Here is a 12,288-nt window from a genome sequence, read left to right on the forward strand (position 1 = left end):
GTATTAATATGAATAATAATAATATATATATAATTGTGTGTGTGTATACAGTGTGGACCGGGGCGCAGACCCCTCCGGAGCCGCAGCTCTGGCAGCCCTATCCCTCTGTGTTCGGCACCGGCGGACGGAACCCCAAAGTGTCGTGCCGGCTGGCGGGGGGCCGGGCGAGGCTGGGCGGCCTGATCCGCTCCTGGTACCGGCTCTCAGATCAGGACGGCCGGCTGCAGTTTGTGCTGAGCAGCCAGAGCGGGAAGGCGGCGAGCTACGGGCCCGGGGCCGGGGCCACGGCCCAGGAGCGCTTCCAGGCGGAGGCGGAGGAGGACGCGCAGGGCCGGGCGGTGTTCAGCCTCACCATTGGGGGCTTCCAGACAGACGACCAGGGCGTGTATTACTGCGCCGTGTGGTTCGACAGCCGCTACGTGTTCGGTCAGGGAACCCGGGTCATCTTCCAGGGTGAGGCACTGCTTTGTTCTCTGCCCGACAGCTTAATTAGTTAATTGGACTGAATCATATGGGGAGCTTGTTAACTAGTTCAGATCTGAAGAACTGGGCTCGAACTGCCCAGCCGCCCTGTTTTCACTGTGTTCACTCTACTCACTCCATACTCACCCTGTACTCACTCTGTATTCACCCTGTACTCATTTTATACGTTGTACTCCGACTGGTGAACCATACAGGACGATGATCGCTGGTTTACAGCAGCCAGTTAATCAGCCGCTCCAGAGCCCAGAGTTAATGTTGCGAAGATCTAAAGTGTTATTTTTACAAAACGTGCTTAATTCTTCAAAAACGTCACCAGTAGCAAAGGAATCGGACATAACAGCTCCCCTCGACAAGACCTGCCATAACAGCGCCGTTAGGAATTGCATTTTTCATGATTTTGCGCATCGCACAACACGTATTGATTTTGCATTATACTATACATTCTGAGCAGAAAGCAAAAACCATCGTTTCCTAATTCAACAGTCTGTTTTCTATGCCTGCTTACTTAAATGCACTCACTGAGTTACTTACACTTGATGTTATTGAGACTCTTCAGACGCTAAATTCATCAGCTGCAGGTGAAAGTGTTTAAACTCGTTCCCTATAGTATCGTTTTTCTCCAGACTTGAATAACGTTTTTAATGAAGTGTGGATGTGGTGAGGAGAGTAAAAACTGTTACACCTATATCCTGTTTGTTTTTTTAATTTCTTGTTAATTTGTATTCCATTCTTTTTGTAAGAGAATCTGAACATTTCCAAACATGAAAAACTAAATAATGATGAAGCATCATGCCGTCTCTGGCGACAAATTATCCTTTCGGGGCCCCTTCCGTAAATTAAATGCAATTAAGAACGATATCGACGTCATGTGATCAATCGCCGTGAGGTGGATACACTGTCTGTACACAATCATGTGTTTAAGAAGAAAACAGAAACCAATTATATTGTTTACATTGTTACAATTACAATTACAATGTAGTAAACTGGCAGCTGTGGTGTAGGACGGATCTGCCAACAAGATAATAATGTTCACAATCATTTTTGAACATATAATAAAAAAGTGTCCTGTTTTGCAAAATACTTCAAACTGTTTTTGTACATCTGCCCAACATTGGAAGCACCAATGGAGATTAAACATGGACACACCATAGCATTACATGTCAGACATGTTTCAATTGGTTCATCATCCCATATAATATTTAATTAATTAATAACATGAATGTATATACTATTTTTATATATATGTCTCTCTCTCTCACACACACAGACTCCCTGCCCATCCGCCAGCCTCCCTCCCTGTCTCTGTACTCTCCTCGCCCCCAGGGGGGTCCGGGGGGGGTCAGCGTGCTGTGCCAGGCGCAGGACTTCTTCCCCCCCCAGCTGCGCCTGCGCTGGCTGCTGGATGGAGTGCCCCCCCGCCAGCCTGTCACTGAGGTGCAGGAGAAGGGGGAGGGCGCGGTGGTGTGGTCTGTGCTGACCGTGCCCGGTGGGCAATTGGACCGGGGAGTCAGAGTGGCCTGCGGGGCGGAGCACCTGTCCGTGGACCCGGATCTGCAGCCAATGGGCTACGTGGAGACAGAGCTACGCAGGGAGAGGGGTGAGTGGGGGGCAGTGTGTGTTAAAACATGATAACAATATCAAAACCAGTAATAATACCAATACTTATAACAATACAATACCAGTACCAGTACCAGTATCAGTACCAATACCAATACCAATACCAATGACATTAACAGAACCAATAAAGATACCAATAACAATGACAGTACTAATACCAATACCATAATAACATTCATAATAATAAAATAATTGATTTCACTCTTTCTTTCTTTCTTCCTTCCTTTTCTCTCTCTCTCTCTATAGTCCATCCCGGCTGGCAGAGCAGCATTGCGGACACCATGCTGGCTGCCCAGGGCTGGTACACCCTGGCCACCGGCCTCAGCGCCGCCTACGGGCTCATCCTGTCCATGTTCGCCCTCATCCGGGGGTGCAAGAGAGCGAGGGCGCAGGAGAAGAGAAGAGGCAAGATAGTGCTGGGGGCATCAGGGGCCTTTGTCAAACAGATCCACTGAGAGAGAGAGACAGAGAAGAGAGAGAGAAAGAGAGACTACCCTCTTGTGACACTGGCTAACTGCCGCTTGCTTATTGAAGTTATGCAATATCTACAGCAGTTCCTCAAGCCTCCCCAGCTGAGCGCCGGACTCCCAGTCTGGACAGCGCGTCTCACTGGACCGCCGGACTGAGCTCAGTTACCTGACAAAGCCCCCGAAACCCTGCTGTGAGACCGGGGGGCTTCACTGATGCTTTATTCATCCACAATAAAACTCTGCTTGGAGAAATTCTCTCACTTCGGAGTTTCTGATTATTATTATTTTATCATGATTCTTTCCCCTCTCTCTCCCTCTCCTCTCCCTCCATTCCACCCCCCATCTCTCTCTCTTTCTCCCTCCTTTCCACCCTCCAGTCTCCCTGCTTCTCTCTTCCTCCTTTCCACCCCTCCCCTCTCTCCCTCTTCTCTATTCCTCTTTTCAATCCCTCCCCTCTCCCCCTCTCTCTCCTCTCCATACTTTCCATCCCTCCTCTCTCTCTCCCTCCCTCTTCCTGCTTTCCACCCCTCCCCTCTCTCTTTCTCCCTCCTTTCCATCCCTCCCCTCCCCGTCTCTCCTCTCCCTCCTTCTTACCCCTCCCCTCTCGCTCTCTCTCTCCTCCTCTCCTCTGTTGCACAAGAAGCCATAGATCAGCTTTTCCTGAAGACAAGAGAAAATAAATATATAAAAAATACAAGACAACAGTCACAAGAGCCAAGCCAAGATTGAGCAACATCTTTACAGCGGCTGTCCTGGTCCAGTAGGGGGAGAGAGAGAGATAGAGAGATAGAGAGAGAGAGAGATTGATCTGGGTGCAGCAGAGTCGGACAGGCCCTAGTTTAGTACCCCTCTTCGGTCACGTGACTCCGGTTGATTCGGGCTGCCCTCGTGTGCAGACTGTGCTCAAAGCGTGTTGTCTGGCTCTCACTGCCGCTGTTTCTGTAAATGTGTCTGTTGTGTGACGCCTGCTAGTCACGTCGGGGAGACGAGTCTGAGAGGACGTGACAATCTTACCCCCTCCCGTGCATAAAGTGCAGCTGGATATCTAGACACACCTTGATCTATTAATGACAGACCAACTTTGAGTGTGTCTGTGTGTGTGAGAGTGAGGATATCTGTGCTTGTGTGTGCATTCGTCAGTGTGTGTGTGTGTGTGTGTCTGAGCGCCACAGTGTGTGGGAGTGTGTACACGTGTGCATGTTTATACGTGAATGTTTGTGTGCGTGTGTCTGTGCTCATGCATTTGTGTGTGAGCGCATATTTGTGAGCGTGAGTGTGTCTGCATCTGTGTGTTTGAGTGTGTGAGTGACTGTGTATGTCTGTGAGCATGTGTGTGTGAGTGTGTCTGTGTGTGTGTGAGTGCATCTGCGTCTGCGTGTGTGTGTGTGAGTGCATCTGCATTTGTGTGTGTGTGTGTATGTGTGTGTCTGTCTGTTTGAGTGCATCTGCGTCTGAGTGTGTGTGAGTGCGTCTCCATCTGTGTGTGTGTGAGTGCATTTGTGTCTGTGTGTGCGTCTGTGCTCGTGCATTTGTGTGTGAGCGCATATTTGTGAGCGTGAGTGTGTCTGCGTCTGTGTGTTTGAGTGTGTGAGTGACTGTGTATGTCTGTGAGCATGTGTGTGTGAGTGTGTCTGTGTGTGTGTGAGTGCATCTGGGTCTGCGTGTGTGTGTGTGTATGTGTGTGTCTGTCTGTGTGAGTGCATCTGCGTCTGAGTGTGTGTGAGTGCGTCTCCATCTGTGTGTGAGTGCATCTGTCTGTGTGAGTGTGAGTGCGTCTGCATGTGAGTGCGTGATTGCATATTTGTGAGCGTGAGTGTGTCTGCGCCTATGTGTGTGTGTGTGAATGCATCTGCGTCTGTGTGTGTGTGAGTGCGTCTGCATCTGTGTGTGTGAGTGCATTTGTGTCTGTGTGTGCGTCTGTGCTCGTGCATTTGTGTGTGAGCGCATATTTGTGAGCATGAGTGTGTCTGTGTGTGTGTGTGTGTGAGTGTGTGTGTGTTTGGCTGTGCTGTGCTGCGTTGTGGTTCTCCTCCGCTGGAAGAAGTAGAAATACTTGTTTTTTCTCTCCAGGGAAATAGGTCAGCGTTAGCGAGGGGCAATAACTGGGGTCCTGGAGAGGCAGAGAAAAACAGCCTCGGCCTAGGGACCCCCTGTCCTGAACGCCTTTCCCCCCGAACACACAAACCACACAGACCGACCCCCCGCTCCGTGAAAACAGAAACAGAAACACAAAACCCGGAGCAAAAGAAACAGAGCGTTCTGCGTCTGTGAGGAATTTGTGTTTCAAAACAGGATGTGTCAGTGAGGGAGGGAAGAAGGGAGAGAGGGAGGGAGAGAGGGGCATGAACCAGTTCGAGGCGACCAGAGCTGGCCTGCCCTGGCGGCTTCCCAAACACACTCAGGGGGCCCCCCGAAGACGCGGCCAGGGGGTCGGAGGTCACCTGCACTGACTCCGTGGCAAGCAGCCCACCAAAGACACACTGGGGAGGGAGGGAAGAAAACAAACACACAAATACATCACAAATGAGAGGATGTGAAGGAGCACAAGATGAAGGAATGATTATAAACACACAAATACACACATAGAAGCATGAATCAGAACTGATAATATGAATTTCACTCACACACTCTCTCATAAGCACGTACACACGCACACACAGACACTCACGCACACAACACACTCATTGTTAAGACATGCAGTAGACAGGCCAGGGCGAACCTGTTCGGCTCAGAGAAAACCACATATTTCCGTCCTCTCTCCGTGAGCTCGGGGCGCCAGGGGAAAAGCCCCCGGGACCCCCAGGACCGGACCGGACCCCGCAACTAGTGCATCATCTTTACGGAACACTAAGCCATCAACAAGTGAAGCTGACATTGCGATTTTTTTATCCCTCGTGAGAATAACAACTAAAAGGCAGCAAAACACAGAGTCATATAAATCTGGTGGATTTAAAGCGGTTATTTGACTCAGCAAAAGTAAAAACACTTAATTATTATTTGTGTATACTGTGTGTGTGTTTTTCTTTGTAGCACTTATGGAGGGTTTGTTTTCAACTTAAAGAGCCTTTAAAAGTGCAAATGTAAGTCACACAAATTAAACTACTGTTACTACTAATCATAAAACATTGTGAGTTGTTTTTATTTTTAAACATGTTCCCTGGGGTTACTCCTCACAAAACAACTGTGAGTAGTAGCTTTAATGTGTGTGTGTGTGTGTGTGTGTGTGTGTGTGTGTGTGACTCCTCTCAGTCCTGGGAGCTGTGTGATCTGCTAACTGTATCAAAGTCCCCCTGTGCCTGGTTAATAATCAACCCCTGGCACAGGTCGACTGAAATAATCATGATAATAATCATAATAGGATCAATGCAGACACAGCGCCGGCCCGTGTCCTTCACCTGCACAGAGCAAACACACACAGAGTGCAGTATAATTACAGTAGACTGCAGTATAAGTACAGTACAGGAGAGTCCCTGTGCAGTACAGCCTGAGTGCTGGACAGGCAGGGGTCGGTGCGGCTCAGTTTACTACAGTACAGAGACAATGGAAACACAACACGAAGCACAAACACACACTCCGAGCAGCAGGGCCCGGACTCGTTGCAAAGCGGCAGGACCGGTCTGACAGAACCTGTTCTCCCTGTCGGCTCAGAGCGGCCCGGGGCTTCACATGTTCTTGGAATGTTCCGCACAGCCGTGTCCAGGCGTGTCCCGGCCCCGACGGGCGTCTGAGTGTGTGGGGACGTGGGGTTTGTGGGGCGTCGTGGCGGTGAGGCAGTGTCTGTGTGCAGAGAGACGCCCTCGTCCTCTCAGCGCCAACACCCAGGTGTGGTTTGGTGTCAGGGTGCCAGACACCTGCTGCACTGTTTGTGTTTGTGCTGTGGTTAAACATTGAAGTGCAGAAACACACACTCTCTCTCACACACACACTGACAATCTCATCCTCTGCCCAGGGTCTTCCCAGATTGTTTTCTTGTCCTTTTTCTTCTTGGTGTTTTTCGTTGTCCCCTTTTTCTCACCCTCCCGTCTCCTTATCTCACTGTTCGGAGCGGGAGAGTAAACAGCTGGAACAACAGAGAGCTGAGAGCCAGCGGAAGAGCCCTGCGTCGGCCAGACAATAGACAGCGCCTGAAACACGGGCTTTCACTGGCAGGAATCCCATCCCAGAGAGAGAGAGAGAGAGAGAGAGAGAGAGAGAGGGAGAGAAAGTGTGAGAGGGACAGGGAAAGCGGTGGACAGGAGAGAAAGAGGGATGACAGAGGGTGGAGAGGGATGGAGAGGGGGAGGTAGAGAGAGAGAGATGGGAAGGGATGAGTGGACAAGTGAGAGAGAGGGAGAGAGAGATTGGACAAGGGGAGAAGAGAGAAAGATGGGGAGGTGGAGAAAAGGGGGAGAAAAGAGAAGAGTGACAGAGTTAGAGAGGAAAGGAGAGAGAGGCGTGTAGCTGAGGCACAGTCACATGACCCGACGCTGAAGATTAGCTATATAAAGATAAGTCGCCCCAGTCACACAGTGATCTTTCTGTGCCGTAACCCAGAGAGAGAGAGAGAGAGAGAGAGAGAGAGAGAGAGAGAGTAAAGGAGAGAGGTGTCTCCCTTCAGCTCAGTGCTAATCATACACCACAGCACGTCACTGCAACGCGTTACACCGCTTGTTTTTTAAATTATTATTATTGCTGTATTGTGCTGAAACAAGTTTTCAATTTAAACGCTGATTTCCACGCATTTGCAGCCGGACCTGCTGTAAAAGAAACTGACCCAACTACAGCGACCAGAAGTGTAAAATCCTGCACTAGGTAAGTGAAAGCATTAATATTGACGATTGTAAGTTATTCTTAAAACATTGTGTTGATGCAGCCGTGGTATACTGCACGACTGAACTGCCTGTCTGTCTATGTCTATCTATCTATCTATCTTGCCTGTCTATTTATAGCCTATATGAGACGTTACCAAAACGGGCTGTTTGCATGCTTTTCACTTTGCAGGATAAATGCATGTCCTGTCAGTAATGTTTGTCTGACTTTGCGATTGATAAATCAACACATGGACACATGGAGTGCAATACCGAGATCCCCGCTCCACCGCCTCGTATTCGTGTGCAGTGTGTGGGTTGTGCACAATGCAATCCAACCCCGTCTCTCTTCACACTGCCCGGCGTGATAACTGCGTGATGCGTACCAAAAACACACTACACCAACAACCAGACACAAACGTGCACTTTGGATGTGTTTTGTGGCGTTGTGTAGCTCCGCACACTTCCCCGGAGGTGTGTTTTAGTGGGAGTTGTCCTTTAATACACGCATGACGAATAGTCAGGAGTTGGAACTTCTCTTTAACAAGTGACAATAAAAATGCTAACTTGTGCATGCTGATGCACGACAGTACACACAGCTTTCACAGTGTGCTGTGTTTGTGCGCTGCGCGATTACCGCAAAAGCGCCGCAAACAAACGCGCAACGGGCTGTTAAGTGGGATGACAGGCAGCGCATGTTGTGAGCATTTTAACTGCCCAGAAACAATAATAATAATAATAATAATAATAATAATAATAATAATAATAATAATAATAATCATCATCATCATCATCATCATCATCACCATCATCATCATATTGATACAAAATAACGGGCTCGGGTCATTAAGCACAGAGACTGATATTTGAAGCACGTGTCAGTGTTATTAATGGGACATTGTGCATTTATTTATTTATTTCAGTAGTTAATTTACGGACTGTGTTTAGCACATTAGCTTTTCTGTTTCTGTCGTGCAGCAGGGTGGTGTCCCAGGGAGAGAGGGAGGGAGGGAGAGAGGGAACAGGCACAAAACAGTACAGTCCGAGAATAGCCTGCCCGACTCCTTGCAGCCCCTGCACGGCCCGCACGTCTCTGCACGGGCTGAGAGGGGGATGGAGGGAGAGAGAGAGAGAGAGAGGGGGTGGGGATGAGTGGTATGTATTGCGCAACAGATTTCCAGACACACAAATGAACCTCCTATGAATCATCATCTTCATAATAATAATATTGCCTTTTTCATGTTTAAATGAGAAGTGCTGTTCCAGCATTGGCGGGCTCTGCTGTCCAAACGCTGTAACGGTCTTAATCTCACGCTCATTACCTTAATTGGCTTTGGGAGGCGGACACAGTTGCACAGTTTCCGTGGAGGCACTGAAACCAGCTCAGCTTACGGGACGGACATGATAGTTGTCAAAATGAATTATAATAATCCAGTTGTTAAAACTAAATGTTATTATGGTTGTTGGTGTTGTAGGTTTGGTCTTGTTTGTTCTCTGTTTGACAGGGACGTTGTCCATGTTATAAGTCGTGGTAGACACGGAGGGGTCCAGACTTAGCGGAACTGATTTCATTACTAAAGATTGAAAGAGGGGGGTGTTATGTGCTTGTGCTGCCCAGAGAGAACGCAGGCGCAATCAGAACATTTGTAATTATGTATTCAATTGGTCATTTGGGTGAAAAGTGAGGTAAGAATCCAGACACGACATGCGTTTAACACAGAACAGTGTGTCACACCTATGTTTGGGAGCTAAGGTGTCCTGGAAGTGAATCACTGTGTCCGTGTGTCAGTCAGTCAGTTGGTCAGTGCATCAGTCAGCGTGTCAGTCAGTAAAATCTATGACTGTATCAGATACCAGATGACTCCTTGGGACCAGGACCATCCAAAATAATGCAAAATTATAAGAAAAGAAAACCAATCAATCAATCAATCAATCAATAAACACACAAACCGATAAAGACCCAGTCAGTCAGACAGGCCAGGCTGGGCTCCTCAGCCCCCAGAGTCCCTGTAGCACAATGGGGAGGGGACGGGCCCCTCTGGCTCACGATGTTTACTCAGGTTTCTTCTATAGATAACCCCCCCACCCCCTTCCTCTCCTCCCCTCCCAGAAAAGAAAACAAAATCTGCATGATCCCTACCATGGGAAAGTGCCCCCCCCACCCACCTGGCACTGTGCTGCTGCGCTGTTTATACCCAGTGATTCAATAGTGGGCAAGGTGCCACACACTGCTGCCAGGGGTGGGGGGGGGATGCTGTAATAGCAACGCATTCCTTATCCCTACTTAGCACCCCTTCCCTGCCAGTGCACTATGGGTAAACTGAGCTAGCATTCGCCAAAAGGCACTGAATTGACAACGCACGTTTGTCGATTGTCCGGGGGGGACAATTTCAGAGGACCTGAAACAGTCTTTTGTGTGGCTGTTTACTCCGCTGCAGCAGTTCAGTTCAGGGCAGGGCGGTTATATCAAAGTTATTCATAACCAAAGGTATTTTAATGCGGCTGGCTGCTAGGCTATACTCTGTGTGTGTGTGTGTGTGTGTGTGTGTGTATGTGTGCACGCGCACGCCTGTGGTGCCAGCAACAACCTCAGAACCGGACCGGGCTGGTCACAAGGGATGTGAGATCAGGGTCCGAAATTCCTCACCAGTGACTTGGCACCCTTCTGCGGAGGGCGGGGGAAGTGGGAAATAATATCGGAGGCATTCATGCTCCGTGTGTTACAGCCCGATGCGTGTGAGAATGGAACAGCGTTCTGGAGTGTATAGAGCTTTTCTTAATTGATTGATTGATCAATTAACTAATTAATGTAATCATCCCTGCAGAGATCTTCCCTGCAGCTGAACACAGGGAATCTTGTGTCACTTTAAGTGGTGCCAAAAATATCCCTGACACCTCAGACCTCAAGCCAAGTGTGTGTCTGTCTATCTGGACACTTTCGCCCTTAACCCCGTAGTCTCCTGTCCTATAAACCTGCCTTGGTCAGCACAGTGCTGCAGCCCCGCGTAATCCATTGACGCGCTAATCCGATTAGCCCCATGGCGCACGAGTGTCTGTGGTGCGGGGCGAGGCGCTGGCAGAGCTCAAGAGGTGGAAGGGGGTGGGGAGAGGAAAGAAGAGAGAGGAGGAGAAGGGAAGGAGAGAGAGGGAAGTGTCAGAGCTGGGGACCGAGGATCCCAGTCGACGTCTCATGGCTGCAGATGGTGACTTAATTGCGTCGCTTTAAAAAAGACAACGACGATGAAAACCTAACCAAAACTTAACCAGACTGTGCCACGAGATCTCAGTGTCTCTCTCTCTCTCTCCCTCGCTCCAGTCATGGGTGTGAAGGTGCTGCAGTGTTTCCCGTGGTACCGCCGCTGCAAGGACAAGGAAAGGGGCGAGGAGGCGCAGACAGACCCCTCGCAGACAGATACAGGTACAGGTACAGAGCAGCGAGCAAAAGAGCTGAATATCCTGCTTTTCTCTTTGCCGATTTTTAATTAATTCTGTCTCTTTCTCTCTCTCTCTCTCAGCGACGCCCCCTGCTGGCAAGACCCGCCTCTGCTCCACCACGTCCTCGGGCAGCGAGGGCGAGCACAGCACCTCCGGGGGGGAAAAGGGCTTCTTCTCCTGCAAGGCACGCGTCTCCTTCCGCCACGAGATGGACTCCACCCTGAGCGCCATCGATGCCACTTACTGACCCCCGACCTCTGAACCCCAACCCCCCAGAAGGAGGGGAGAGAGAGAGAGAGGAGTGGCGAGGAGACTCCCCGAGAGCAGGCAGGGGATGGGACTGAGAGACTGTGCTTAAACCCACTCGAGCCAACAAGTGCTTTCGTCTTTTGCTGTCAGAGGTCGGCTTTCGGTTTACTTGGGGGAGTCCTGCAGGTGTGGCTGTGTGCGTGTCCACACTGACTGGCTGACTGACACACTGACTGACTCACTGACTGACACATTGACTGATGTACTGAATGACACACTGACTGACTGACACACTGACACTGCAGCCATCTGCTCTTGAGACTCAGTTGTGTCAGACAGGACAGGACAGGACAGGGCCCCCAACTGAGCCGAGTCCCTCCATGTCCCTGCCCCCCCGCCCTGCAGGACTCCTCCATTAGCTCCCTGAAAGGGTTAATCCAGCAGCGCAATTGAAAGTACAGAAAACAGATCAAGATAGAGAAGTAAACAAAAATGTTTACATATAAGTATTTGCCTGCCAGTTTCCGTTGGACACAAGCGGAGGGACAGAGCTGGGAGCAGAGGATTGTGGGTAGGAGGAGACCAGAGCCTCCAGGCTGTTACAAAGTCCTAGTGTCCGGGCTGGATGAAACCCAAATAAAACAAATGTGAATCATGTCCTTGTATGGGATGCGTCTGTCTATTGTTGTACACGCGTGTCTGTATGTAAATAAATACACGTTTAGAGAGAGAGAGATTTTATTCCCCTGGCTTTGATCAGATACAAAGTGGGGATTTTTTCATTTCCTGTACAACCGTCTCTGAACGTCTACTGGTTCTGAATGAGAATGAGAATAAATATACACATCTGTGTAAAGCTGCAAGAGTCTGTTGCTTGGGCTAACGGAAATGCTGGCCTCAAGCGATTCAGAGTTTAGAGTTTAAAATGGCCGTTATTTTTATATTTTCTTTTCCTGGGATAGAAGGATGAATTTACTAACAATGAGAAAAATAAAATGTTTTGCAGATGCTTGTAATGTAAATACAATAAAATGTTATATTCTGTGCATACTACCGTGTCTACCAGTACATGTGTGTGTGTGTGTGTGTGTTCATATTTCAGTGTCAATACTGCAGAGTAACCCGATATTGCCAGGCAGCTGTTATTACTGGAGGCCCCTCGCAGAGACGGCCTGGACTGGCGCCAGACCACGCTGCTCCGGGAACATCGGTCGCACCGGAAAATCCAGTTCTGTGCGGCCCATGCA

General features: G+C 49.2%; 2 protein-coding genes across 3 annotated transcripts in view; both read left to right on the plus strand.

The window, feature by feature from the left end:
- The window catches only part of LOC136768301 (uncharacterized), a 5,783-nt gene extending 2,953 nt beyond the window's left edge, over positions 1–2,830 (plus strand). Inside the window, exons 2-4 of the mRNA XM_066722436.1 lie at positions 52–453; positions 1,751–2,080; positions 2,347–2,830. Coding sequence (XP_066578533.1) covers positions 52–453; positions 1,751–2,080; positions 2,347–2,555 — 941 coding nt within the window. The 3' untranslated portion in view covers positions 2,556–2,830. The remainder of the gene's footprint in view (positions 1–51; positions 454–1,750; positions 2,081–2,346) is intronic.
- Positions 2,831–6,885: 4,055 nt separating this feature from the next.
- Positions 6,886–12,091, plus strand: LOC136768307 (uncharacterized protein C17orf114). Of its 2 annotated transcripts, none has more exons than XM_066722444.1 (3): positions 6,886–7,361; positions 10,674–10,781; positions 10,873–12,091. In XM_066722444.1, exons 2-3 carry the CDS (start codon positions 10,676–10,678, stop codon positions 11,037–11,039), a joined length of 273 nt encoding a protein of 90 aa, XP_066578541.1. In that variant the 5' UTR covers positions 6,886–7,361; positions 10,674–10,675; the 3' UTR covers positions 11,040–12,091. The 2 variants fall into 2 exon arrangements, with proteins under 2 accessions (XP_066578541.1, XP_066578542.1); XM_066722445.1 differs by having other exon boundaries at positions 6,924–7,361; positions 10,674–10,775.
- Positions 12,092–12,288: the final 197 nt, after the last annotated feature.

The sequence above is a fragment of the Amia ocellicauda genome, chromosome 14 (genome assembly GCF_036373705.1).
Source record: "Amia ocellicauda isolate fAmiCal2 chromosome 14, fAmiCal2.hap1, whole genome shotgun sequence".
Lineage (NCBI taxonomy): Eukaryota > Metazoa > Chordata > Actinopteri > Amiiformes > Amiidae > Amia > Amia ocellicauda.